Source organism: Passer montanus, unplaced genomic scaffold, assembly GCF_014805655.1.
Source record: "Passer montanus isolate IOZ18808 unplaced genomic scaffold, ASM1480565v1 scaffold11, whole genome shotgun sequence".
Lineage (NCBI taxonomy): Eukaryota > Metazoa > Chordata > Aves > Passeriformes > Passeridae > Passer > Passer montanus.
In genome coordinates this window covers 23,743,327-23,770,978 of record NW_024357613.1, presented here as the reverse complement: position 1 = coordinate 23,770,978, position 27,652 = coordinate 23,743,327, and the positions used below count along the sequence as shown (strand labels likewise).

At 40.8% G+C, this 27,652-nt stretch overlaps 1 protein-coding gene across 15 annotated transcripts; it reads right to left on the bottom strand.

Annotated features, from left to right (window-relative positions):
• CILK1 (ciliogenesis associated kinase 1) lies at positions 1-27,601 on the bottom strand. 15 transcript variants are annotated; one of them, XM_039725155.1, is made up of 15 exons: positions 27,462-27,601; positions 27,166-27,262; positions 21,842-22,103; positions 19,910-19,964; positions 18,297-18,418; positions 16,896-16,975; positions 14,424-14,556; positions 13,716-13,887; positions 12,986-13,153; positions 10,195-10,491; positions 8,918-9,108; positions 7,929-8,083; positions 6,459-6,590; positions 4,066-4,179; positions 3,270-3,603 (listed from the first exon to the last, which is right to left on the bottom strand). In XM_039725155.1, the coding sequence occupies exons 3-15, from the start codon at positions 21,940-21,942 to the stop codon at positions 3,449-3,451; spliced, it is 1,875 nt and encodes a 624-aa protein (XP_039581089.1). In that variant the 5' UTR covers positions 21,943-22,103; positions 27,166-27,262; positions 27,462-27,601; the 3' UTR covers positions 3,270-3,448. The 15 variants fall into 15 exon arrangements, with proteins under 15 accessions (XP_039581069.1, XP_039581089.1, XP_039581100.1 ...); XM_039725166.1 differs by having other exon boundaries at positions 21,842-22,024; XM_039725186.1 differs by having other exon boundaries at positions 27,389-27,581.
• Between the last annotated feature and the right edge of the window lie 51 nt (positions 27,602-27,652).

Here is a 27,652-nt window from a genome sequence, read left to right as displayed (position 1 = left end):
GTCAGTGCTTCCTCAAGGACAACTTTATTCTGGGCAGGACATTTGACACAGAAGGAATGAAACAAGAATTTAGGATGTTTCTGAACAAAACAAATGTTTCTGAATAAACAAGAACCATTATTTCTCCACATGTGACAATTCCACCCCTTCCTTCCCTATTAAGTTCTAAAATGTTCTTTCAGTACATATTTTCCTCCTCACATTATGGAACATCCTGCTCATATCAACAGCCATATCAGATACAGGAACACCATGGATTTTCTGGCCTTTTTTTTTTCTTCTTGTTAACATCATGGCACTTACACACTACGTTTTGGAAAATCTGGATTACAGGGGTAAATGAATCCACTGTCAAGACTCCTTTATTATTACATGTTATGCCTAAGCCTGAGAAAATGTAAACAGTACAATTCTAAAAACATTTTCCACAAAGATGCTGCTAAGTATTAAAGCACAAAGTAGTAGGTTACATATCATAAATTCTCAGATATGCTGCTTGTCCAGATTTGAGTATATAAAGACCTCCATCTTTTCCATATCTGTATTGCACAGAGACAGCACAGTAAAATACATAAACTCCATCCTGCTCAGAAAGAACTTTTCCAGCTTCAGTAAGAACGTGCTTGAGTAAAGGATACAGCCATTACATCTAGATAATTTTCTCTCACTAAGTTAAAACTAGCTGTGATTCTCAATGTCAAGATTATTAGCTTTTTCCTCAAAAATAAAGGCTTTAACTTAGGAAAGGAGGAGATATAAGAAAAATGAAAATTTTAAGTACAACTTACTTTTTTAATCTTTTGACTGGACAGACTAAAGCCTGAATGCTATAGTCAAAAGAATCACTGACAGTCTGAGAAAAGGTTCAGAGATTACAGGCCAGGTTCGGATTCATCCTGTGTTACTTGAACCTCACAGAGCTGTCCCCCTCCTCAGTGGAGAGACTCGGGTATCTCCAGAATGTTAGTATGCTCTCAAATGAGAGAGAGCAATCTCAAGATTTCTTTTGACATGATTCTCACTCACCAGGGGTGAGTCATCTCACAACAAAGGAGCTCACAGTTAGGTATGATAAATCCAAGCCTCAGCTGCCTGTTCTCATGACTTGTCTCCTTCCACTCGTAGGAACTAAGACCAGACTACTTAAATAGCCTACTTAGGCCTAGGGACACTGGGATAGGTTCAGGGTGTTCCTTCTTGAGGCAAATTACCTGGTGACGAAATAAATTAAATGATACCTAGACATAAATACAGGTATTTATTTCCAAGAGAAACAACTACCTTTCCAGTTCTATCACAAATATACATATTTCCCTTTCCACTAACCCACACACACCCATCAGTGTGCACTTCAGAAATCAAATTTCTACCTTACTGCTAAGCATTGGCATCACTGCTGTGGAAGCCGTTAGGTACGGTTTGGAGTTAACACTTGCTATGCCCAGATAACAGGGCAGCAGGACATACAAGATGTCTTTGGCATGTAGAAGTCTTTCATGCACATTTTGCTCTTTGTCTTGTACTGTCTCACTGTGGGCTGGGCCTATACAAGCAGTGACCAGTGCTCCCTGTGGTTCCCCCTGTAGCACTGAGCCAGCAGCCTACCCTAGGGTACAGTTTCCTCAATATCCCACATGTTCACCATGGGAAGCACCAAAAAGGCCAGAATCTGTTCTCAGTCTCAAGGCCACAGCAGCTGCCCCTTGTGTGTGCTGGCAGATTCCATGGAGAGGATCTCACTGACACACAAGTTATTCAGTTCCTGTGAAATGGCTGGAAGCTGAGAACTGCACCTGCTCTGATCCCTTTAAGCTGGATTTAAATCTCATAAATAAACTATTTTCCTGAGCTGATCACAAAATGAGCTCAGAAAGAGAAGCATTTCTGCACACTCCTGCAGGGAGATGCACTGTCTCAGCACACTTCAGCTTTGGCAGCACTGCTCCAGAACACAGCTATGGAAGGTTTTCTCCCACAGCACTGAACAATTTTATCTTTTTTCTGTAGAAGGAGGTGCAGAACAGACAAATGCTGACTGTGCTCTAAAAGAACCTTCTGCTGATGGTTGGACTCTGGCACTCTTTTCCGGAGTAGAACTAAACCAGATTATGGGGATATATTCTTTTCTCTATACCTTGATATAAATCACACCCTCATAAACAGAGTTAAACTGCCCTTCAAAGAACTGTATCAATTTCAGTGAAATCAACCACAGTTTTACAACATTTTCTTAACAGGACCACATAAGATCCCATTTTTTCCTGTAGAGCCTCCAGGTCTAATTTATGGAAGCTGACATATTCTTCCCATTGTAAAAGAAGATGTATTGAGTGAAAAAGAACTGAGTATAAACCTAAGTAAGGTTAGACTGACTCATTTCCTCTGGGTTGTTTTGGGTTTTTTTCCTGAAGTGATTTAGAACTGCAGCAATTTAAAACAGTTGTGAAAAGTAAGTCAGCTGCATAGATCTTGTTTCCTTAAACTATGTTGCTGGCATATCATTAACATTTTGTTACTCTGAAACCAGTTTTCTTAGTTCCATTAATTTATTGTTAATACGTTCTTTAATATAGCTTCAGCTCTTACATTTGCAACAAAAGAAAAAGAAGAAACAGAATCTCTTTTTTTCTCTTTAGAAATCATTAGACCATTTAGATGAATTTAACAGAGGTAGGTCCACATTCTATTTCATAGTGAACAATGCCAAAGAACAACTTGTAAGCAGGAAAAAGGAACACTGTCAGAAAACAGATCTACAGAAGAGTATTTACCCTTCACCAAACAAGAGTAAGATTTGGTAAATTTGAATAGCAGTCCAACAACAAACCTTTCAAAGGCAAAAATAAATTAAAAAAAGGTGCCTCCCACTATCTTTTAGCAGTCTCTCAGTGACTGTGACTGTGAAGGAGTTTAGACTGTTAAGTCACTCACTCCTCTGATGTCAGTCTGAAGCATTAAGCATAGGACAACAGAAGTGTGGCACTGAGACATGGCATCACTTCAATTTATACAGCCTCAATTAGCACATAAAACTTCAGAAAATGTCTAATGAATGCCCCTTCCTCAGTACTTCTCCTTCACTGCAATATTGCACCATGTTTTTTTTAATCCACTCTATAAAAAGTTGAGCCTAATAAAAAATTTAATTTTTTTAAAGTTCATTATAAAAATTTACTGTATAAAAATGCCTAATACCCTAAGCCTTATATACAAAATGCATCACTTTTATGAAAATAACTGGACCCAAGTATATAACAAAACATTTTTATACAAAAAGGTACAAGATTGCATTCAGATTAATGCAAAGAAGTTAAAAAAACCCTTTAAAATGCCTCATTCATGGAAGATCTGCTCCTTTTACAAGTACAGGTATATAAACCAGTAGGAATGGTCCCACGCTGGACACCATTTCGGGGAGGCACACACTGCTCACAGGGTACCTCCCAGGTCAGCGGTGAGCGCCGTACTTGGCTGACCAGTCGACGCGCCCGTGGATCGGCTCCGCTGCCGGCGGGAGAGGCATCAACCGCGGTGAGCTTTTGGTAGGTGAACTGAACGACGGCCATCCGAGAAGGGGTCTGACTGATGGCACAGATGTAAAATCTAAAGGACAAAAAATTCTTTGATATAAAGGTTCAGTGACAGCTGTCCATACTGAACAACAACTGGGTTCAGGTCCAAATCCTTACTTCTTCAGGAGGTAAGTCTCCTTTTTTAACAGAGTTTGCTGACATGAAACAATAGCAGACCCAATCCCTAAAACCTTAGCAGACAAAAAGTATTTACATCACTGATTTGGCAAGTGTGAATTCTCTGCCAGCTCTCACACCAACCTATAGCTCCCATTGAAATAAGCTGTAGATAAATCTACATACTTAATAAACAAAAGTAAACACAAACCAAATCCTCCTCCATATGAAGTTCTGAAAGGTTACAAACAGTACTTCCAGGCAGTCATCTACTGACAAATAAAATAAAGCAAAGATAAGTAGTTCAGTGCTATGTACACACAGCATTACTGGAGTAGTGACCAAGGGACCAAAAGAACTTTAGTCCTGGACTTACCAGAAGATGGGTCCACAGCTGGTGCTAACTGAACCCTCTGCCCAGCAGAACCTACTTCCTTCTTCAGAAATGAAGGGACATAGGCATTTGTTGGACCACTTGATCCTATGGGCCCTGAAAGAAATGGCAAGAAACACCTGAATACAATGGATCTCCCATACTGTCAACAGGAGACACAAGATGTCTTTGTGTGTGCCCTGAGGGACCATTTTCAAGACCAAGCCTGATCATGGGCTGATCAAAACAAGAACTTAATTGAAGGTACTTGAAATCCACAGCTCCTATATATACACCTCCTGTATTCAGGAGACTGTCAGCATCAGACTGCATTAGAGATGAATGGAAAACATTTACAAATTGTACCTGTCAGAGAGAATGGCAGTTCTCCCTGACATCTCAGCTTTTTCAAGGTTTCTCAAAGCTTTCAAAACTCAGCATTTCATTTGGAATTATCTTGCTTGACTTTCAGCAACTATGTGCTAAGGATGTATTGACTCAGGGTTTCTATGTAGTGAGTCTGGGGCATTGGTGCTACACAAAGCTCTTAGTGAAGCCTGTGGGAGCACAACTTAAAAATGTGGTACAGATGCCCATTTCAAATTTCAAAGCCACCTACAAAACTTGTCCCGGAGATGAGGAGGAACAGATTTGACTGATCTGTAGGATAAGCCATAGAAACAGTCTAGAGTTATAGCACAGAAGGGCACTAAACAAGATATCATGCACAGAGCAGGGCCATCACACATGTGCCTATGCTGTACTAGAGCAGTAGCAAAGCCTATTGTGGGAAATGATGGTAATAAATAAAAAAAAGAAAAAACATCCTATGCTGCTACAAAAGAAGCAAAAACTTGTAAAAGAGCCAGGAAGGAGACATGATATGTATATAAAGGTTCTCATGTAGTTTAGCTATTTACAGTGTTCTCCCATCTTGAATCTTTAAAGATTTTCTGATTAAATTACATCCAAAACTTTAAGCTGTTGTTTTGGTTTCTTTTAACCTGAGTTTCTAGAGGCCTAAAATGTTTCTTTGGGCCAAGATTTAACACAAACTTAGGCAATAAAACACTTTCAAAACAGCATATGCAAAAGAAGTATGGTACTGCAGAACTGTATCACATGAAAACCTGAAGCCATGGTTTAGAGAGGAAATACATAGATGCAATCCAAAAACATCAACGTATTATTAATATGTTATATCTGATAAAAACTAATGTAAAAATCTATAAATTAATTACTTCAACTCAAACAACAGTGATTAAATACCTGAAATACCAAATGCCAAAGAAAACTGAAGAAGAAAGACTGAAGAGTTTTGCTTTTTGTCAGAATTTTTAAACTATAATTACTACATTATTTTAAACAACATCAATTGAAAGACAATGATAGATTTTCTTTGCTTAATTCATGTAACAAGAGTGGTGTGTATGGCTACTTCAATTTATACCAGCTTCCTCCTGCAATGACAGCCATTTATGTACCAGGTGGACTAAAACAGTTTGGAAACGAGACAACATGACTTAAAGAAACTGAAAGCAGGATGAAGTATTTCAGGCTGAACAGACCTAAGCTGTCCAGCGTTCTATGTATGGGGTATCTCAGACTTGTGAGGATTCATTAGAAGAAATTACTGTGTCTCAGTTTAAGGCAGTCTCCCAAAGAAGAGAGCTCATAATCGATTTTAACACAAAGAGCAGACAGGGTAATAAGCAGGTGTCTTCAGAGCTGACAACATTTTGGAAATGGATGACTTCAAAATACACCAGTGGGGGATTGCACAGACAATTTCTTATCATTTCTCAGAGTCTTAAGCACACCTTCTTACCTGAATTCATCCTGTTGCTAGTACTTCCTTCCAAACCAGAGGCTTTCCCAGACAAACCAGAACTGGGCCAGTGATTAGATGGAACAGACTCTTTGTTTGAAGTGGAGACTATGCTATTCCTGGTGCTTATTCCTATATTGTAAAAATGCAAAGATTACTTCACTAAAATCCCTGTTGCCATACAGGCCCACATTCATTCCACCTGATGCACAAACTTAGAGCAGATGTGTGGTTCAACTTAGCCAAAACCTCTTCCCTCCCAGTAACTGAAACTGAAAGCAGGATGAAGTATTTCAGGCTGAACAGACCTAAGCTGTCCAGCGTTCTATGTATGGGGTATCTCAGACTTGTGAGGATTCATTAGAAGAAATTACTGTGTCTCAGTTTAAGGCAGTCTCCCAAAGAAGAGAGCTCATAATCGATTTTAACACAAAGAGCAGACAGGGTAATAAGCAGGTGTCTTCAGAGCTGACAACATTTTGGAAATGGATGACTTCAAAATACACCAGTGGGGGATTGCACAGACAATTTCTTATCATTTCTCAGAGTCTTAAGCACACCTTCTTACCTGAATTCATCCTGTTGCTAGTACTTCCTTCCAAACCAGAGGCTTTCCCAGACAAACCAGAACTGGGCCAGTGATTAGATGGAACAGACTCTTTGTTTGAAGTGGAGACTATGCTATTCCTGGTGCTTATTCCTATATTGTAAAAATGCAAAGATTACTTCACTAAAATCCCTGTTGCCATACAGGCCCACATTCATTCCACCTGATGCACAAACTTAGAGCAGATGTCTGGTTCAACTTAGCCAAAACATCTTCCCTCTCAGTAACTCTGAGTCACTCTCCATCCTCTCATAATACAGGAATGCTGGAACTAGCCACAGACCCTAATCCTGCAGACATCACAATGTAAGTAGTTCCACTAGCATCAATGGCTGCTTGTAACAGAGGACAGGGTCCTTACCTCAAGGCCACAAATGTTCTCATGTCACAGAAAGTGAACCTTGCTATGTACATGAAATCTGTGTTTCCAATAAAAGCACAGATTTTATTGTAACTTGAGAGGCAATAATGGCAATTACATTTCTTGGAGTACTGTACTCTTCTTTGTCTCTACTGAAACCTAAGATTATGCAAACAGTTTGCACTACAGTTCAGATGACATCTATTATTTGTATTTAATATAGCTCCCATATTTAAGCAGGGTACCTAACATTCAAGGATGCACTCACAATTTATGATATGGCTAAAGCAGTATGGGAATCAATGTGTTTGACAATCTTCTCTAGTAAAACAAGTTTTAGCTACCAAAACCCTATCTGAGACAATTTGAAGTCAATTATTATTTCAGGAATAATGACTGAGTTTGCTGTCACAATACCTTCTAGTCTCCTTAATTAATTTTGAAGAAGCAGTAATACAAATTAATAAATAGCTAACACTACCTTTATGAACAGAAATTATGAGAAAGAATATACTTATGTTCATCTTATTTTATATACTGGCAGACAAGCTGTCTGCCTCCGCACTGGTGTCAGTATAGCAGAGGTTATAATGAAGACAGGCATGTAATTCTCTACAGAGATCTGCATTGTACTTAACTCCAAACTACAGCAAAGCATATTCCCACTACTAGTTTGCCTGTTGTTCATGATACTGTACACTCATGAGGTAAACACAAGGCACTTTCTTTTCCAGTTTAGAAAACCAGTCTTACACTTTTTAGGTAGACAGGCAATAGTTTGGCACTTATACAATATATATTGGCACATAAGACATTTTCTAATGCATTTCCAAGTATAAAGTATCCATCGGGAGGAAGAAGTACCAACAGTCCTGTCCCCTTGTTTCTACTGCTAGACTACTAGAATTTAGTTTGTGTCGTGGCCATCTACACTACAAGCTCTTTCTGTCCTCATACCCTTTGAGCAGTAGCCACCCCCTCCACAAGTTCAAAGAATAAGAGCTAATTAACCAATGACTATTTAATACTCCTGTTGAAGTGCAGGAAGAAAAGGAAAGTACTTTACTAACCAGGTCGATACCTAGAATGGTTTAAGTAGTGTTGCTTTGCTGCAGAAACTCGCAATGTAGGAGTGTCCTGCCGCAAAAAGGTCGCATGGGAAGTTCGTGCACTGCTGCCAGAACCTACAGCATCCAAAGGCTTCAGGTCCAAAATGCTTTCAAATCTGCAATTCAAAAATTGGTATGTATAGTCCAATTCTTACAGTACATGTATATTCACAGCTGACTTTTTCAACTACACCCCATCTCCAGGAATCATTTCCTTGTAATGTGTTTGCTACACCATAAACACACAGGGAACAGGGAATATTATCAACCTGCAATCATGCAAGTGACCCTGAAAATCAGATTTGTGCTTCTAGTTCCTTTATATACTGCTTTTAAAGTTTTCATAAAGCACTCAGTAAATTTCTCTCTTCTGTATACTATCCATGGAAACTGCAGCTTAGACTTGTCCAAAACAGTTTATATGCATGGAAATATTCACAGCTGACTTTTTCAACTACACCCCATCTCCAGGAATCATTTCCTTGTAATGTGTTTGCTACACCATAAACACACAGGGAACAGGGAATATTATCAACCTGCAACCATGCAAGTGCCCCTGAAAATCAGATTTGTGCTTCTAGTTCCTTTATATACTGCTTTTAAAGTTTTTATAAAGCACTCAGTAAGTTTCTCTCTTCTGTATACTATCCATGGAAACTGCAGCTTAGACTGCATTTTGACATATTCCATGCATGTAAACTGTCCAAAACAGTTTATATGCATGGAGTATGTCAAAATGGTCCACAAGTAAAATCGAAAGTATATATTCAAAAACTGACTTGGGGAGACTTAAGCCAGTTATAATTTTAAGTGGGGAAAAAAAAAAGAACACAAAATTGTACAGATATACATTTCTAGATACCAAGAAAGCATGAAGAGCAACATTACTAAGAAAGAGAAAAAGAGCAAAGAAATAGACCAAATAGCACATACATAAAAAAGCCCCTTACCTACAAAGAGTTTCATCATTCTGCCTCTTCTTGTTTTTCAAGTCCATTCTCATAATGGAAGAGCTGAAATCAAGGTCTTCCAAATCATCCCAGTCTTCAGAACTCTTAATTGTCCTGGGAAGATGTCCCCATCTTCGCCTAGGTTTTGGTTTAAGTTCACCCTTTATATTCTCAGACCCAGCAGATGTTTTCTGTTATACAGATTGAAAAGAAACAAACCCACAGGCTTAGACCACAATCTAGGTGACAGGAACAAAGAGGACTTCTTTCCCTCTATCTCAAAGAGTAATAGTGGTAGCAGAGCTATAACAACACGATCTTCAACTTCCATTAAACATACTAAGAGCACAATATGTTGCCTGCTGATATTATTCTCTATCTTCTGCATTTTGTCCTGTAATAAAAGCATCTTGAACTTACAGTAGAAGAAATTTCTTGGGTCTCAATTCCAATTCTGTTCATGTTCCAGTATGCACCTCCCAAACCATTACCTTATGCTCAATTTTTACTTCCAGACCCATGCTGGGAATATAAAACTGCATGAATGCTTATGTTTCCACAAGTCTGTGTCTAGATATTTAATTTTTTTTTTCTCTTGCAGGACAGCACAGGCACAAGTTTGTGTCTCTTCAGTCATTCAGACTCAGCAGTACATTTTGACTTTGTATGACACTGGTTAGTACAGACCCTGCTTATTACTGACCCTGTAGCAGCAGCATTCACACTGTCTGCTCTCATTGCCTATTTTATGAATCCAGTCTCCTCATCAGAAGACAGAAAGGGTACATTCTCATGCTGAAAGAATAATCTGTTCGTTCCCATGTCCATTATGGATGACCAAAGGGACTATTATTCCCAGTCAATAAATTGGATGCCTTAAATGGATGAAAGTAATAGTCTCCTTTCCCTCATTTCAATAGTATTTAGCTTCATATTTCTCTCTTTGGCATCAATCCCATTAATATTTTGAACAATGTACATCCGTTTTATTCGTATGAAATCAGTGTCATCCTGTAAGTGGTGCAGGTGTAAAGGATACCACAACATGGCTCTAAAACAAGAAACTGACTTGCTGTTTTACAACAACTGGATTTAGATTTCAATAGAGACCTTCCAGTTTCTAGCAGAAAGTTGTAACATTGGAACCATTTTTCAGTTCCACTCACTGTCCATTTAGTGAAGTACAAGAACCTTAAAAGAGAACAAGAAAAAGAAACACAAGGAAGAAAGTCAGGCAGTATGTCAGAAAGCTTATCTTATGCTAGAAGGACTTTTACCTGCTGAGGAACCTTATTGTGTATTGCAGGCAGAAGAACCTGGTTAGACTTGTCCTCCTGTGAACAGTTACTGGGCGCAGCTTCAGAGTTGTCTGTCTTACATGCGTACACCACGTGCTGTGAAGACTGGCTTTGATGAAAAGGCCTTGATGAAATTCGGGCATGAGGTTTCAGAGGGGGCTGTGCTGGAGGGACAGGCTTAATATGCAGAGACAATTTATTATGCAGCTCCTTTTGTTTTCCCAGTTCCTGAATGCCCAGGGCATGCCCAACCTGGAAGTACGAGTATCGAAGTGCCTAAAAAGTAATAGAGATGTTAGGCTTAGAAAAACAAAGTTTTTAATTTACCCCAGTCCTATGTGTTAGTACAAATTTAATTTCCTTTTTTTGTGGGGTAGGAAACAGCAGAAGACCCATCTCTCAACACTAGACTCTAGTGAGCACAATCCACTTCAAAAAATGTTGCAATAGTAGGGAATTTTCAAGAGATACTGAATTATCAAATCCTCTGTGGAGTACTACAGAAGGAAAGGTTCTGCAGAATTAAGATAGTTAGCCAGGTACATGGCATCTAAAGGCATGTTTCATTACATGCTGTCTCTTCATGTGTGTGTGTGAAACACATCCCTCTCATCATTGCTGACTCAGATTCAGTTAGCAAAACTCAATAACCCCAGAAACATCTCCTCCATTCTCCATTTCTAAGACTGAATTAAGTTAAAGAAATACAACCCTTATGGAAATTAGCCTCTACCTTTTCTGACAAGTTAGTAAAGTTAGTTAGTAGAATTACTTTTATCTGCCTTACAAATAATTAGGAAGTTGTCAGTAAAGGCAATTAATCTATCTTGCTGTTTCAGGCACACTCATCTTCCCTTCCCAAAGATTTCTTATTGCAAAATCTTCTAAAAGCTCAGATTCCCCAGTCTATTTATACTTTACTGTAAAACACTTGTTCATGCTCTTAATACTGTTACAGTCAGTGGTTTTTTATTCTTCATTACCTTTGAGAGCTCTTAATCTATTTCACTTTTTAACTGTTTTCATTAAATTTCAAGCTTTTAAGCACAATTTGTACTGAAGGTCCAGTTAAATCACAAAGGTTCAGCTATGGTCCTTGAAGTCAAGTGTCAGGAATCCCATCGGTTTTCCAAAAGGTGCCCTGCTCATTGTATTAGTTGAATAGTACCTGAAACCAGCAGCTACCACCACCATATGTGCAATATTGATGACTTGGGCAATGCTTATGTACAGAATGTTGGAACATATCTGCAATGCACTTAAGCTGAGGCTGTCGTGCAATATTGATGACTTGGGCAATGCTTATGTACAGAATGTTGGAACGTACCCGCAATGCACTTAAGCTGAGGCTGTCAGCAAAAGCAAGCCTTATCCAGGCAACACTGGGCTGGAGGAACAGAGAGCAAGGTGGACTAACAGCTAGCTGGAAGGTCAGGCCCAAAGGGTGGCAGTCACTGCAACAAAGTCTTGGCTGGAGGCCAGGAAGTATCTGTGCTCCCCAGAGGTCAATATTGGGGCAAATACTGCTCCAACACCTCCATTAATGATGTCGCTGGTGGTGCAGAGTGCACCCTCAGCAAGTCTGCTGATGACACACGTAGGAGGAGGGGCTGCCACCCTGCAGGACTTGGGCAGGCTGATGAAACGGGATGACAGGAGCCTCACCAATTTAACAAGGCTAAATAGCAAGTCCTGGGAAGGAGTAATCACATGCACCAGTCCATGCTGAGGTCAACCACTTGGAAAGCAGCTTTGCAGGGAAGGACCTGGTAGACACCAAGTTGAACATGGAACAGCTACCAAATATGCCCTTGCTGCAAATAACGCTAAGTCCTGGGCTGCCAGAGCAGGAGCAATGCCAGCAGGTCAAGAGCAGTGATCCTTCCTCTCAGCTCAGCACAGGTGAGGCCATGCCTGGACTCCTGTGTCCAGTTTTGGCCTCCCCAGAAGAAGAAGAGAGACAGACATAGTCGAGAGTCCAGCAAAGGACAACCACAGAGATGATTAAGGGACTGAAGCATCAGCACAGGTGAGGCCATGCCTGGACTCCTGTGTCCAGTTTTGGCCTCCCCAGAAGAAGAGAGATAGACATAGTGGACAGAGTCCAGCAAAGGGCCACAAAGGTGATTAAGGGACTGCTCACATATGAGCAAAGACAGAACTGGGACTGCTCAGCCTGGAGAAGAGAAGGTTCTTGAGGATCTTATCAAAGTATGTAAAAAACCAGAAGGGAAAGTGCAAAGTAGATGGAGCGAGTCTCCTTTCAGGTGTGCCCAGTGACAATGGTCACAAACTGAAACACATGAAGCTCCTTTTGAACATCAAGAAACACTTTTTAGCTCGGAGCCAGCTTGTTACAAAGCTCTCAACATTTTACTCTGAGAGTAACTGAGCACTGGCACAGGCTGCCTAGGACGAGGTGATGGAACCAGATTCCAGTCATTCTGTGACACACCACAATGAACACAGCATCACAGCCTTCAGCCATACATCCTACCTTCACTCTGCTGCTATTCACAGTGACTGGATTACACTTAATTCAAGTGTATTTACGTGCTGCAGTCACACCTTTGATTAATGAGCACATACCCCAAGCAGCTGATGTTTCATGCAAAAGATCAATTATTCTCTCTTAATTACTCTCCTTTGTCTTTCAAACTGTTCTTGGATTCTCCTCTCTTCTAACTGCACCCCGAGCAACTGCTAAATGACTGTTCCTTGCATTAAAAGAAAAAAATCACAAGCAGACAAAAAGAAAATAAAATCAAACCTGACTAGCTGTTGGCCGCTTTTTGGGGTCCCACTGCAGCATGTCTCTCATAAGCTGCACTGCTTCACTGCTAGCATTAGGTATGAGAGTTTTTAGGTTGTTAGGTACACACTGAGGCCAGCGAAAATTCATGGAAGCTGAAAGTTGGTAGCCTTCAGGCCAGTCGTTCTGGAAGAATGAGATTTTCAAACACAAAAGAAGTTCAGCTGTAAGGTATCAGTGCCTAAGCACACTAGCACACATTCTACCAGTAACAGGCTGTGTCCAGCTTACTCCGGTCTTAGCATCGAAAATTTCATTACGAATCTTCACCTCAGACCTCTGGTGAGAGGTGAGTCTGCTGTACATCTGACAGAGTCAAAGGCACAAATGGAATCAGAAAATAGGAATCTTGCCATGATCCCAATTTTTAGCCTCTTAAACCATAGGTTTTTATGCAATGTACAAGAGAAAATTAAATTCCCACCTAATGAAATCACAGTCTAAGGACTCTGTTTTCTGTACAGGGATCTATTTCTCCTCCTCCATGTGTCAGGTATAGCATAATTACTGTACAGAAATGCTTACTGCACAGAAAATAAGTTTTAATTTCGTTTATTATTTCTGAGATCAATACCACAAATTAACAGTAAGGAGGAAAATTTATCATTTTATGCTTACTGCTACCATGCCATTGTGTATTGTAGAACAGCTCCAGGATTACTGCAGTCTGGAGTATCACTTCAGTTACCTTTTTTGGCGTCCCTAAGACTTGGCAAATTTTGAATATAGTATCAATTTCACTGGCGCCTGGGAAGAGAGGCCTCAGTGTGTAAACTTCTGCCATTATGCAACCAACGGCCCAAATATCTATTGGAGAGCTATAGCAGGTGGATCTCAGAAGTACTTCAGGAGCCCTGTACCTGTAGAGGAAAGAAAGAAAAGGAAATCCCAACAATCAACACAATTCAAACATATATGAAATTGCTCGCCACTTCATTCTTTGCTATTAATAGCAAAGATTCTCTAAAAATCTCCTCTTCTGTACAGAGACTTTTTTCTTTTTTTGATTAAAACTGCATAATCTTCTGTAAACTCTCTCACACCTTCCTGACACAACAATCCTAGCACATTCCCTCCTGCCTTACTACAATCCTCCTTTGCTGTTGCTATCTGTAAACTCTTGCACTAACTGAAGTAAACTCTCTCACACCTTCCTGACACAACAATCCTAGCACATTCCTCCTGCCTTACTACACTCCTCCTTTGCTCCTTTGCTGTTGCTGTCTGTAAACTATCTTGCACTAACTGAAGGTTTTCAAATTACACCAAGCTTAAATGTAAGTTTCATAATGAGGAGGCATCAAAAGCAGTATAACAATCAGCACAAATTCAGTACTGTACTACTTTCAAGCACTGATTGCAAGTTCCTACAATATAAGTGAGCACTAGCACTTACCATCTTGTGGACACATAATCAGTGTAAGGAGGTCGAGATCTGATTTCTCGGGCTAAACCAAAATCTGCAATTTTCACAAGTTCTGGTCCCATGCAAAGCAGGTTTTCAGGTTTCAAGTCCCTGTGAAAGAACCCTGAAATTCAAATGAAATATTGATGTGGATTGCAATGTCACTCACAGCTGTATCCTTTATTTTCCAACAGGATTGTTTCACTTTAGCTGTTTTGCACTGAAGCTGGAATAGCACCACACAGATATCAAGTCCTATGTGATCAGCAGAGCTGATCAGTACAGCGTTATCCAGTTAGGTTGTGAAGAACAGCATACACAAGCTGGCTACCTTGTAACAATTCAGAGCACTTATTTAGACAGCTCTCTTTCAAGTAGCACTTCTCTAACATAAAAAATTTTCACCATTTGGTAGTTTCATTCTAACTGGAAATGGTCCAGTGAAGTTATCAATCAATTACATAAAATGTTATTTTAAACAGAGTATATATTTAAATTAGGGGGTTTTTTGCACTTCAAACTTCTTTTTAAATCTGAGAACCTATCTGCAAGCACTGAGCTACTCAACACCATGTAAGAGGATCTCAAACTGATCATGAATGAATGTTTGGCAAGAGCTCTTTTAATACAAATGAGAGAAGAGGGTTGGTGTATCACTGACTACTGTCTCTGAAATTTGCTTCCACCATGAGCCCGGCAATCTTGTTCTTATGCTTCTTTCTATCACGGTTCTGAGACAGAGCTCCCTCCTCTCCCAGCTCCTTTCCAGAGCCCAGTTCCTTTCCAGAAACTCCAATATGCTTACCTTTTTCATGGCTTTGAATATGTTCCCACAGAGAATGGACTAAACATTGACATAGGATGTGTCTACATTGTCCAGCATAACCAGATCAGCTTTTGTTTGACAGATTCGTGTATAACAGCACTGCAGACATAGTGCTGTAGGTATCTACTAACCAGGATACTGCATCCTTCCTAGGGATGTTGAGTAGATACTCTGGTGCCAGCCTGAATTATTGCTTCTTTGTGAAAGGAATCAGGGAAAGCAATCAAGGCTGTTCTTAGCATTTAGTACAATCACTTCTGCATTTTGCTGCACAGACATGCACCAACAGAATGCTTGCGAGGCAATTTATTTAATGACAAAATTGTAGAAAGAGCAATCCGTTGTGTACTCAAATATAAAAAAGATGATTAAGAGTTTGGATGGACAAAGAATGTAAGAAATTTACTTGACAAGCATTTCTATGGCACACAGGAACAGAACAGAGAAATAGAGAGAGGGGAAATAAACATTCATGCCATTTTTTCCAAAACTGTTGTGGAGAGAATCTTGAGACACTCATTCTTACACCATGAGCCACAATATCTTCACAACCATCCTGATGGCCAAACATTTCCAGGTGTTCTTAACTACATATTTGCAACATCTTGGCAGAAATACAAGTCTAGTGTGGTAGCAGGTCAGTGAAGAAGACAGTTTTGATGTAGAACTGTTCAGTCTTAACAGCTATAGTAAGTTAAATAGCAATAAAAGCTGTTCTGAAATGCTGTGATCCATTTGACAATTCATAGAAAAATATTATGATTGATTTGCAAAACTCTAAGCCAGCTTTTTTCAGTGTTTATATATTATGTATGTCACTGAAACAGACTCAAATTTATAGTTAGGTTTCAGATGAGTATCCAAGCCCCATTAGAAGAGTGAATAGTCATTAGCTGGAAAGTATTTTGCAAAACACAGTGTTCTTCAAGTGAACTGTAATGCTGGTCCCTATAAGCATTTCGCTTCCAGGACTCTGGCCACTGATGTCAGTTCTCTTCTGATAACCCAGAGAGCTGCCCAGCAACAGACCCCTCAGTGTATCTAGCAAATAATATTACAGAGGCCAGCAAAAAACAGTGAGGAAGCTTTTTTTTTTAAAATAAGGTGTTTGTTTTGAGATTTTTTTATTGGTTAAGTGGGTCTCTACTACTGGCTGGTACATCAGCTTTAGCTTTTACCATTGCTATAAATATTAGTTGGAAGCCCATGCAATGAAAGCTGCTTGTCACTCGGACTTTACTACTTTAAATACATCTTTTAGAAAATGTATGTTTTATTTAGGTATCTGCATGTACCTTGAGAAAAGAGTAATTTCTTCTTTATTCTCAGTCTCAGGGGGCCTTTAAATCTATCAAGGAATGTGTTCACTAACATCCAATGAGTTTGAGAATGGCCAGCTGCCAGACTGAGAAAGCTGAAGTCTACAGAAAAGGAACTGAGAAGACCTCCAGAATGAAGTGTTAGGCAACCATAAAATACAGGTGTTTTCAGTCATCTGAATCTGTCATACAGAGCCATTCTTTTGATCATCCCTTCTACTAAAGTTAGTAATGTAGTTGCTTATGTATTAATCAAAAAACTTACACAAACACTGTCTGTCTCTAATTCAGAAGGTTTATAGCTAAAATGTAACCTACCATGCTTATGAATAAATGCAAGCCCTTGCAGGATCTGATACATAATATTCCTAACTGTAGACTCAGGGAACAGTTTGTTTCTGTGGAATAAAAGGGAAGAAATAAATATTAATGACTAAATTCATACATTAGCTTATGCTATCTAATGAAGCAAAGATAAAAGATAGCAATGACAAATAAAACTGCTAGTCAGCTTTTCATATTTGCCTACTATCTTTTCTAGTTACAGAAGAAATTCTTATTTTGTCTACAGACCCTTGGCACAAAACTGGCCATTTAATTAAGAATTAAGGAAATAAATCACATTCTTAAAGGTTTGACTTACACAATGTTAAAGAAGTTCATGGCCTAGCTAAACTGTAGAGAGTATGATGCAAAGCATACTTTTAGAGACATCTGGGCTTTTTGCTTCCATAAGAAGGTAGGATATCAAGCACTTCTGTGAAATTCCCAAAGATAATTGCTTTCTGTCATAGACTTGAACCATTTCTTTCAAGTTCATTATTTCATACTCTCTCTGTATATATGTATAATTTATATATATATAAAAATTATATAGCATATCATTATATATATCCATACATATGTGCCCAGTTAAATTACTGTTTTCTATACCTGTGCATGCACAGTAAGCATTTTTATGCTTAAAAAGGTATTTCATGTGGCATTCACACAGATATATGTGAACTGTAACAATAACTTTACTTTGTTAAATCAAGGAAGATTCTTGTCAGCTGCCAGGCTGATATGATGGTCCATAGAGAGAAACAATTCAAAGCAGGAAATTTTGCCTTCAGTTATCCTCTGGTATATGTTATCATGGCCCAAAGGCTAAAATTAAGACTTTCTTAACACTCCAGCAAATATCAAAAAGCTAGCTTTTATTCAGAATGCTGACAAATGAAACAAGCAGTCTTTGGTCATGTCAGTTCAAATTGCAAGGAAAAATAATTCCTGGAAGCAATCCAAAATTTGACACCTCTTGATTACTGTTCCAACTACTTTTTATTTAGTCATTTATTCAAGGAAGCCATAAAAGAAGAGGTGGTGATACCACTCTCATAAAAAAGCACCACTGGAGTACCTACATAGAAACCAGAAGTTCTAGGTCCAAGGCCTCCTCAGTGTGAGGACTGTTAAAAATCCACAGCTCCTACCTCTCAAAAGAACACACTACTCCCCTACCACATTAATGTGGGACAAGACACTGGAAACTCTCACTAGACTGGCTGAGATATGCTTAAAGGTGACAGTCACAGCTCCTACTGCAGCCTGCAGCTTAAGCTGTAGTGATCCGAGCCTAAATAAATGACCCAAAGTCCTTTGAACCATATCAGGGGTGTTAAAAGCACACTACACAAGCAATTAATTTATATCAGGATGGGTGATGCTGTTACATACCTCTCTTTCATTAATTGATAAAGATTTTCCTTCATGTATTCAAACACAAAATACAGATGATCATTTTCCCTGATAACTTCTTTCAGCTTTACCACATTGGCATGGTTCAATTTCTTCAAAGACTAGAAACAGAAAATACAAACAGTATTTTACGAGGGTCTTAAAATAGTGAAGGAGAAAAAAAAACAACCCCCAGCGTATTTCACTGTTGCAGAAGTATTAACTTCAAAAACTCTTTGGTGTCTTAAATAATCAGACAGCTCTGAGAACAAAGACCAGATCTCCAAGCATTACCACATATATATACAGTCTATGCAGCAATTTAATGTGCTGCTCATTCAAAAGCCAGCTATCTGCTGTCACTGTAAGCACCAACACAATAGCATTTTCTCTGTAATAAACTTCCTAATTCACACTCTTCTTGTACCTGCACTGGCAACAGTCAGGTTAGAGTCAAGACTAAAAACAACCCTGGAAAGTCTTCCTTGGTACTGTGGATTAACTTTTGCAGGCAGTTGAGCTTGTTCAGCCCTCCAAGGGGGATGGGGAAAATAATCAGAAGGGCAGAAAGTGAGACAACTCATACGCTGAGATAGAGTTTAATGGGTAAAGCAAATGTCAAGCACGCAAGCAAAGCAAACTATGAAATTCACTGACTGCTTCCCATGGGCAGGCAGGTGCTCAGCCACCTCCAGTACAGCAGGGCTCTATCACATATAATGGTTACTTGGGAATCAAATGCCATCACTCTGAAGGTCTCCTGCTTCCTCTCCTCCTTTCCCCAGCTTTTGTTGCCCAGCACAATGTCACATGGCATGTCTCTTTGGCCAGCTGTCTTGGCTGCATCCCCTCCCAGGCTTCTGCCCACCTTCAGCCTACTCACTGACAGGGAAGCATGAAAAACAGAGAGGGCCTGAGGTTGTGAAAGCACTGCTCAACAATAACTAAAACATACCTGTGTTGTCAAGACTGTTTTGGTCAGAAATACAAAACACAGACCCACAGAAGCGGCTACGAAGAAAACTAACTCTAGCTAAAACTAGCAAACTTGGGTCTTGCTTCTTTTTTCAGATTTTCAGTGTATTTGATGTCCATTTTTACATGAGACAGTAAGAAAAATGGCCTAGGTTTTCTGCATGTTTTCAGTGCTGACTATAAATGAAGGAGGCTCCCAGACTCTACCCCGATGTTTCGTTGTCATCAGAACTTCATGCTGTATGTCTGTCCCCAAGCCAACTACAGAGAAACGACTGCACGTACAAAAGTTAATGCTGCACAACAGGCATGTGCTCTCAAGCTCTGAAAAACAAGCACCAATGAATTCCAGGTGCTGGACAGGAAAGCCCTCACTCACACACCCCTCACTGCAGGGAGGAAGCACTCTCTACAACTAATTATTTTTTGTAAGACTACAGAATTTCAATAAGTGTTTTTTATAAGACTACCGACACTCCCTTCCAACGCAGAGTCAGGAAACAAAACTGTAATGTCATATGCTACAGCTCACTTTGGCAGTAGTGTTTTGACACAAGAGTTGTAAAGAAATTGATGTTACCCCCACAATGTGACAGTGGTCACTTAATTTGAAGTCAACCATTGAACAAAACAAGTACCTTAACCTCTCGAAGGTTCATGCACTCCTCCCAGGAATAAAACTTTCTCTTCATTCTACAAAAGTAGAGAGGAAAAGAATTAATTCAGTTCTTCCATGAAAATATAACATGCTAGCTCCTTTGTCAAAAAACTTTACATTCTACAAAAGTAGAGAGGAAAAGAATTAATTCAGTTCTTCCATGAAAATACAACATGCTAGGTTGTCAAAAAACTTTACAGCTCTAGACAAGGTATAGTCAAGCTGATTTACTAGAATACAAACTCAAATAGAATTACAGTCAAATAACAGTTACTATTACACAGGATTGCACTTTTCTATATACATATCTTGCTGAAAATAATTCACATCCTTCAACAAGCCCAGGCATGCTATTTTTTCTTTCTGATATAACAATGTGGTAGAATAGAGTCTAACTACAAAAAGAACAAGGGTAGTTTTGACAGTTTTGAAACAAATCAAATGAAGAGCAAATCACTTCACTGGGTCTCCATTTTTATCATATTCTCCTTACCCCTTTTCTCTATTTTTTATTTCTCTGCGATTTTAGTATTTTGCTGTATTTCCACATTTTCCTTTGTCCACTACTCCCCATATTTCTCCTTCCCTTGCAAGGTGCATCTATCATGCCAACTGCTTTTCAAATTCTGCTTTCTCTTCAAGCTTATAAGCAACTCTGCTCTAGCAGAAATAAACTGTGTGCCAGTTTTCTCCCAAGCCAGACTGTAACTCTGAACACAGTATTTCTGTGTAACGTATGGTTCCATGTGTTCGTACATATTTTAATTACCACTAAGTTCTTTGAGACATAACTCTATGCCTTAGGACCAAAAGGATGAAGGCTCACACACAGAAGATAACAGATTAAAACTTACAAAAATACTTAACTGTGTAGAGTCTGGATTTCAGAGCAAGTTAAGCACTCTCTGAACATCTGAGCCTTTGCCTTTAATGATAATTCAGTATTACTTATTATTATAGCAAGTTTCCAGTCTGAAATTGGCTCTCACAATTAGAGTAGTTTAAGAACTACAAGCCCTTCATGTCATGAAGGGGTATGAATTTTTTTTAGCAGTTTTTTTGCAGTTATTGTCTTGTGCACTCAGTTACAGGCCACTTCTGTTTTTAACAAAGGACCAGCATTAACACCTAAGCTAAGAGAAAACTTCTGGCTTGTTCTGATTTTTTTTAGTTTTTTCCCATATTGCAAACTGAAAATTAAAGCAAGACCTTCTAAGCAAGGTCTAATACAGGCAAAACACCCTCAGCAGAGGGGATTTAGAAAGTTGCTAAAGCCAGCTATTGACTGCTCATACAAAACAGCATTGTACTAAAAGCTCTTCTGACAAGTCTGTCCCTTGTCATGGTCGGTATTTCAGGAAGGTGCCTGCAATGCTTTACAGCTGTATCTTACCATAGCTAGGACAAATAAGCCATTTACCAACTAAAGTCACTGCTGAAGCAGAAGAGAAAATCAAGTGAATTTCTCAAGGCATTTCAAGAAAATCTTAAGTTGAAAAGACCAATATGTCAGAGTATAAAAGATACAGGAGATCAGTTGTGTTAATTATCACTGCAGTATTAATATTCCATTGAAAATTAGACTACAAAATATATGTTACCTGTATGCAGCAGTAAAAGGGCTATAGATTTCCAAAGCAGCATTGCAGAATACTCCAAGTAATACGTAAAACACGTTTTAATTCATCTAGCAGCAGAGTGCTGTTACACAATAAGCCTATATATCCACCCTTTTTATCTCCTGCTAAGGATCTGGAGGATACAAGGAACTTTTTCACGCTGCCCAAATACAACTCCATATTAAGAAGCTGCATGGAACGTGAAGTACTCAAACCAGCACGACCAAGCGCATGCGGACCTAGAAAGGAAAAACTGGACTATGCATTATTGAGTAATGTATGAGAACACTTACTTTTTAATGGCTATTAGCTCTCCAGATTCAATGCTTCTCCCTAGCAGAACAGAGCCGTAGGTCCCATCACCAAGCTGTCTGATAGTTTTGTACCTATTCATGATGAGGATACTTCAGCTGCAAACTCATTTCAGTTCTTGGCGTTTCCTGTGTGTTTTCTCCTCCGAATGTAACCAGTTCTTTCTGTGGCAGCATAAATATAGAGCACTCAGGACAGTGTGAACAGTTGCAGGAATCATGTTTTCAAGACTTAGCCTTTGGTCTGAAAGCACAGAACATAATCCATTTGATTTCTGTACCCTTCTGAGATTGCTTTTGCAGACTCCACTCTCCTCCAAGAGAACAGTCCCTGTCAGCTGTACACAAACACTTGTCCTGGTGTCTCACCAGAAGGGCCAGCCTGTATCTGGATCTAAGTGGGTATAATCCCCAAAGCCAGTTCCATCCTAAAGCTAAAGGTACCTTACAGAAAGCTTGCAGGCAGTCCTGATGGGAGACACTATTACTAAAGTCACAGGATAAAGTCTCACAGCCTGGACAAAACAATCTGCTACCAGAAAAAAATGAAGTTTTACAATACAATAGAATAGGATCTGTCCTAGACAAATTTTTAGGCATGTTAGGTCAACACTTACAAGTCACACTGCCATCAGTTAAACCAATATCCTAAATTTCCATCTGGTTCTATGTGAGAGAGCAGAGACATAAGCATTCCTTTAAACAAAGTGTGCAGAGGAAAAATATTACATTCATGTCAGGTAAGACCAAATGTATTTTACTACAGTAACTCTAAGCATGAATCAGTCTCCAGAAGCAGTGGCTACATCAGATTATCTACCCAATCTTTTGTTGTGACACTGCATGAACCAAACAAAAACAAAATCAAAAAACAAAACAAAACAAACAAACAAAAAGAAAACCCAAAAAAACCTCCCCCCCAAAAAAAACCAAAAAAAACCCAAAACAAAATAAAACCAAAACCCACCAACATAGAATGGTTTGGATTGGAAGGCACCTTAAAAATCATCTAGTTGCAACCCTGTGCTGTGGGTTGAGACACCTTCCAGTACCCAGGTTGCTCAAAGCCTGACCCCATCTGGCCTTGAATCCTTCCAGGGATGGGGCATCCACAGAATCTCTGCCGGATAATAAAGGAAAAAACTTCTTGTTTCTAGTTTAATGTAACTGTTGCTGGTATTTCCTCCACTATAGTTTACAAAAATGTAATCTATTCTATCCAAACTAACCATACATTTGAAGTAAAGCAGAACTCCCCCGCAATGAAGGTTTAGTCACTGCATTCTCTTATTTTTTTAGCTTTTAAAAAAGACAAGGATATACATGGCTTTTGACTTTTGCCTTCTGTAATGTGTATTTTAACTACATTGTCACATTTTTTTGTAGTTGCCTTATATCTCCCTTATTTCACAAAGCTGTATTATGATTTTAGAAGTAATGGGACTATGTTACTGGAATGCTGAACTGACATCAATGCACAACCACTATTCTGTAGCTGCAAGGTGTTGTGAACATCCTCTATTTTCCATCTTCTAAGCCTAATAGCCCTACTAATAGTGGTACAGGAATAAAGACCAGGCAATTTGAAGTCAGAAGACCTTTTGACAATTTACCCACTGTGCAACATGTCTCTAAATCTATCTCAGACACTGGTCAGTGTCTCAGACAGGCAGGAAGAACTGCCCTCTAGCAGTACCTGTTTCTTTCCACACACTCACTACTACAGAGAACCAGGACTGAGCACCTTACATTAGAGACCTAATCCCACATTTTGTACTACTTGCCAAGGAACACAGAGCCTGTCTGTAACAACAGCAGTTTAAGTACCAGCTCCTTTTTGGCTGGTTTTCAGGTTGTACACCTGAATAGCATAAAGCTAAGTTCAATGGTCAGCATCCAGGTTAAAAAGCTTTAACCTGCTTACTCCAACTGCTCAGTGACTGCACAGCAGCTCAGAAGCCTTTATTCAGATCCCTGGCAACAAGATTTCAAACAATGACATCATCTTGCATGTTCTCCTAGTCTGAAAACCTAAAATTTATTAATATCCAAATAATTTTATATGGTAATTTCAAATCAACACAGTTGGGATTTGTGGACTCTTCTGCACATACTGCCCTGATGACAGAGTTCTGAAACCATGATCCAGACAGCTGTGATGTTTTAAAATTCACAGATTCCTATGCTGTCCCTGATTTACCATTCACATATCCCTTTCAGGGAACTGTGACTGAACAGTGGAGGAGCACCCTTGTCTCATATTTGATAACCACAGCAAAAACAAACTCCAAAAAACAACAAAACCCCTCAAATCCAAAACCAAACAAAAAACCAAAACACAAGAAAACCAACCCCCACCCAAATGAAACAATACCCCCAAAAAACAAACAAAAATCCCCCACACCCCCAACCAACCAAAAAAAACCCCAAATAAACCAAAAAACCCTAACAAAACAAAAAACAACAATAAAAAACAAACTAGTCAGAAAATACTTATTTCAGTGAGGAATTAATGCTAAAAAACATGCCAGGATGCACAGAAGTTAACCAAGCCCCCCTGGAAGCACAAATCCACCTGTGTGAAAATCGCTGACAAAACCTGAATGAAGTCTTCTCTGGTTAACTCAATCAGCGTCATTTCTTGTTGTTAACAGTGAGGTTCTTTTCAAAATCTACTTTACTTGGCCTTCAGACTGTTTTACCCGAGTCCCACTCAAATTACTGAAAAGAGCACGAGTCTCCGACAAGAAGTCTGCAGAGCTACAACACGGATCATCTAAAAGTACAATCCACACAAATACACAGCACCAGAGGATGTAAATAAACTGCAAAAATATCTTAAAGTAAAAAGTGTGTTGATACTAAAGAGTAAAATGTAAACCCCTTATTTCCATTGTGTTGTAACACCGTGTTCAAACTCTACCTCACCTATACTTTTTTTCCCCGCAGAAATCGAACAGCAAAACGCCTTTAAAAGCAAGTCTAATTCGAGAGTGCTTTCTAAGTACAACTCAAACCCACTATTTCGCTTATGAACCCTTTAAATACGTATCCCCTCCTGTTTGAAGTGCTGAAGCACCGAGAACTGAAAGCGAAACTGGCTCGCTCTGCCACAACTAAGAAACGCAGACAGTAAACAAACAGCATGTGCCTTTTAAACTTGTCCTGCGCTGTGGCAATCACTCGAAGGTATTAGCAGCAGGAAGCAGTGAGAAAGACGCGGTTCAAAGCCGGCGATGTCCATGGGTGCGGTCCCGGCGGCTGCCGCGTTTGTCAGAGGGCTCTGGGGTGAGCTGCACACCACGGCAGGCACCGATGTGCGATGGCGGGTCCCCGCTCAGGCCAGGTCCCGGCTCCTGCCCGGCCTCCGCGCTGCGGCGGTGCCCGACCCCCAGCCTCGGCCCTGTGCACTCGAGTGCCCCGCTCCCGTTCCTCACCGTACGGGGCCGCGGGTCCCCCGGCGCGCCGTGCCCGGCAGGGCTCACCGCGGACGCGTCTCCCCGCTCGGGCCCGGCCTGGCCCCCGCGCCCCCGGCCCGGCCCGGCCCGCCGGGGCTCCCCGCGGGGGGACAGCGCCCCACGACTGCGGCCGGGGCAGAGGCGGCGCTGAGCTGGGTGTTAACGAGAAAAAAACAAAACAAACCATCTCTGGAGCATCTCTCTTATGAGAGACTGCGGGAGCTGAGCCTGTTCAGTCTGGAGAAGACTGGGAGGGGATTTCGTTAATTCATAGATGTATCTCAAAGGGGGATGCCAAGAAAGATGGTGCCAGACTCTTTTCAGGGGTGCCAGTGACAAGAAGAGGAGCAATAGCCATAAACTGAAACACATGAGGTTCCATTAACCGTGAGGAAGAACTTCTTTACCTTGAGGGTAGCAGAGCACTGGGACAGGCTGCACAGGGAAATCCCAGAGTCCCTCTCCAGAAACACTGAACACCCACCCTGGACATATTCCTGTATTCCAGCTCTAGGTGACCCCGCCTTGGCAGCGGGGTTGGTCTAAATGACTTCAGAGGACCTTACCAACCCTAACAGTTCTGTGATTCAGCCAAACGAACACAAACCCCACACTCATGGGCCTTCACATCTCAGAGAGGAGTTTAAACAACAAAACTAGAATGCAGAAATACCAAACTGTGAACGAATGGGAAGAATATAGACATTTTAAGTGGGGGCCCGTGCCTTCCTCACCCAAGCACCATAGCCCCCCCTGGCTCTGACAGGGTCAGCCTAAGACATAATGGAAAGAGCAGTAAAAGGAAAACAAGGAACAAAAAGTTGTTCTAAAACAATTGATTATAAGGACTGTGATACAGGAAGAGACAGCTTCTTTTTACACTTCATCCCTTAGGTTTTAAGAGTAAAGCAGAGAGTTAATTCCCAGGGTTTGGAAAGGCAGGATGAGCTAGTGCTGTAATTCAGGAGTTAAGTGTAGGACATGACATTCATTTGCTAAAACAGGTGTGGGGAAAAACAAAACTCTGGGTGCCTCCCCCACCCCATCTAGTCAGAGGCTAATCTTTATATTTACACAAATATATCATAAAGATTCAGATTCCCTCCAACAGACAGGCATGATTCTCAGTGAAGGCAGGAGGAGCAGTGAGACACGAGATTACATGAGATTTCTGCTTTAAGCCACCCATATTGCATCCCACGTGCACAACCACGTATCAGCACTCAGCCCTGCGACAGTCACAGGATGCCGTTTTTCTGTTGTTACAGGCAAGGCTTTTTCATTCCCAATAGAATCATATAATTATTTGAAGTGACCTTAAATATCATCTAGTTTCAAGCCCCCTGCCATGGGCAGGGACACCTTTGCCACACCAGCTTGCTCAGACCCCCACCCAAACTGGCCTTGAGCACAGCCGGGTATGGGGGATCCACAGCTTCTCAGGGCAACCTGTGCCAGTGCCTCACCGCCCTCACAGTAAAGGATTTCGCACTAAAATGTAACGTTTCGTATCTAAGCAGAGGCACACCCAGGTAGGAGAAAATCAGCTTTGACTCCAGCTCCAAACGAGAAGCAGCACCGACGATAACCAGCTGCAGCCATGAGCACCCCATCTCGAAGCCTGAGGCGGCCACGCTGTGCCATTCCAAGGCTCACACAGCAGCACCTGTCCCGCTGCTCCCCACCGCTCCGGCTGCCCGGCCTTGTGGGGCAGCCCCCTTGCCTCTCACTCTCTCCTCTCCACAGAGCGGCTCTGCAGTCACCTGGACCTGACAGCCACCGCCGGTGCCGGCTCCCACAGCCCTGGCACCCCCATCTCCCGCCGCCCCAGGCTGAGCGCTCACCTACCCCTCCAGAGAGGACACGGCTCCTCATCCTCCTCCTGAGAACGCTCAGGGCAGGAGACATGCACAGAGCTTCACAGATCCATACACGTGGTTTTCTTCTAGAACAAAAACACTGTGATACGCTTTAAAAAAAAAGTAGGTTTTGTCCAGTTTTAGAAAACCTGATAAGGCGTGTGCTGACAGCAGGTGATAACTGTGCTCACTGAACTGGACGGGCAAATTACCAGGGCCACGAGATTCAATGGTCTCGGCACCGCTGTTACCGCCACAGCGCGGCACCGAGCGCTCTCCCGTTACCTCGTCGGCAATTTGCCTGTGCCAAGGTCCCGGCCTGACCGCAGTCGCAGCGGAAATCGCGGCTCCCGGACATCGCCGCTTTACCTCGGCTCCCACTGCTGGGATCGCGCCTGTCGGGATTCCCACTCACTACAGTTCCCGGCAGCCTTTGCTCTGCCGCGCTTCCCCTGGTGTTCCACCACGGACTACGC

Coding starts and splice junctions, on each gene's coding strand:
- CILK1 (XM_039725155.1), bottom strand. CDS start 21,942: ATGAATAGGTACAAAACTATCAGACAGCTTGGTGATGGGACCTACGGC. Junction 18,419..19,909: donor TGAACCTTCGAGAGGTTAAG/GTACTTGTTTTG, acceptor TTCTGTTTCTAG/TCTTTGAAGAAATTGAACCA. Junction 4,180..6,458: donor TAGCAACAGGATGAATTCAG/GTAAGAAGGTGT, acceptor CATTTCTTTCAG/GGCCCATAGGATCAAGTGGT.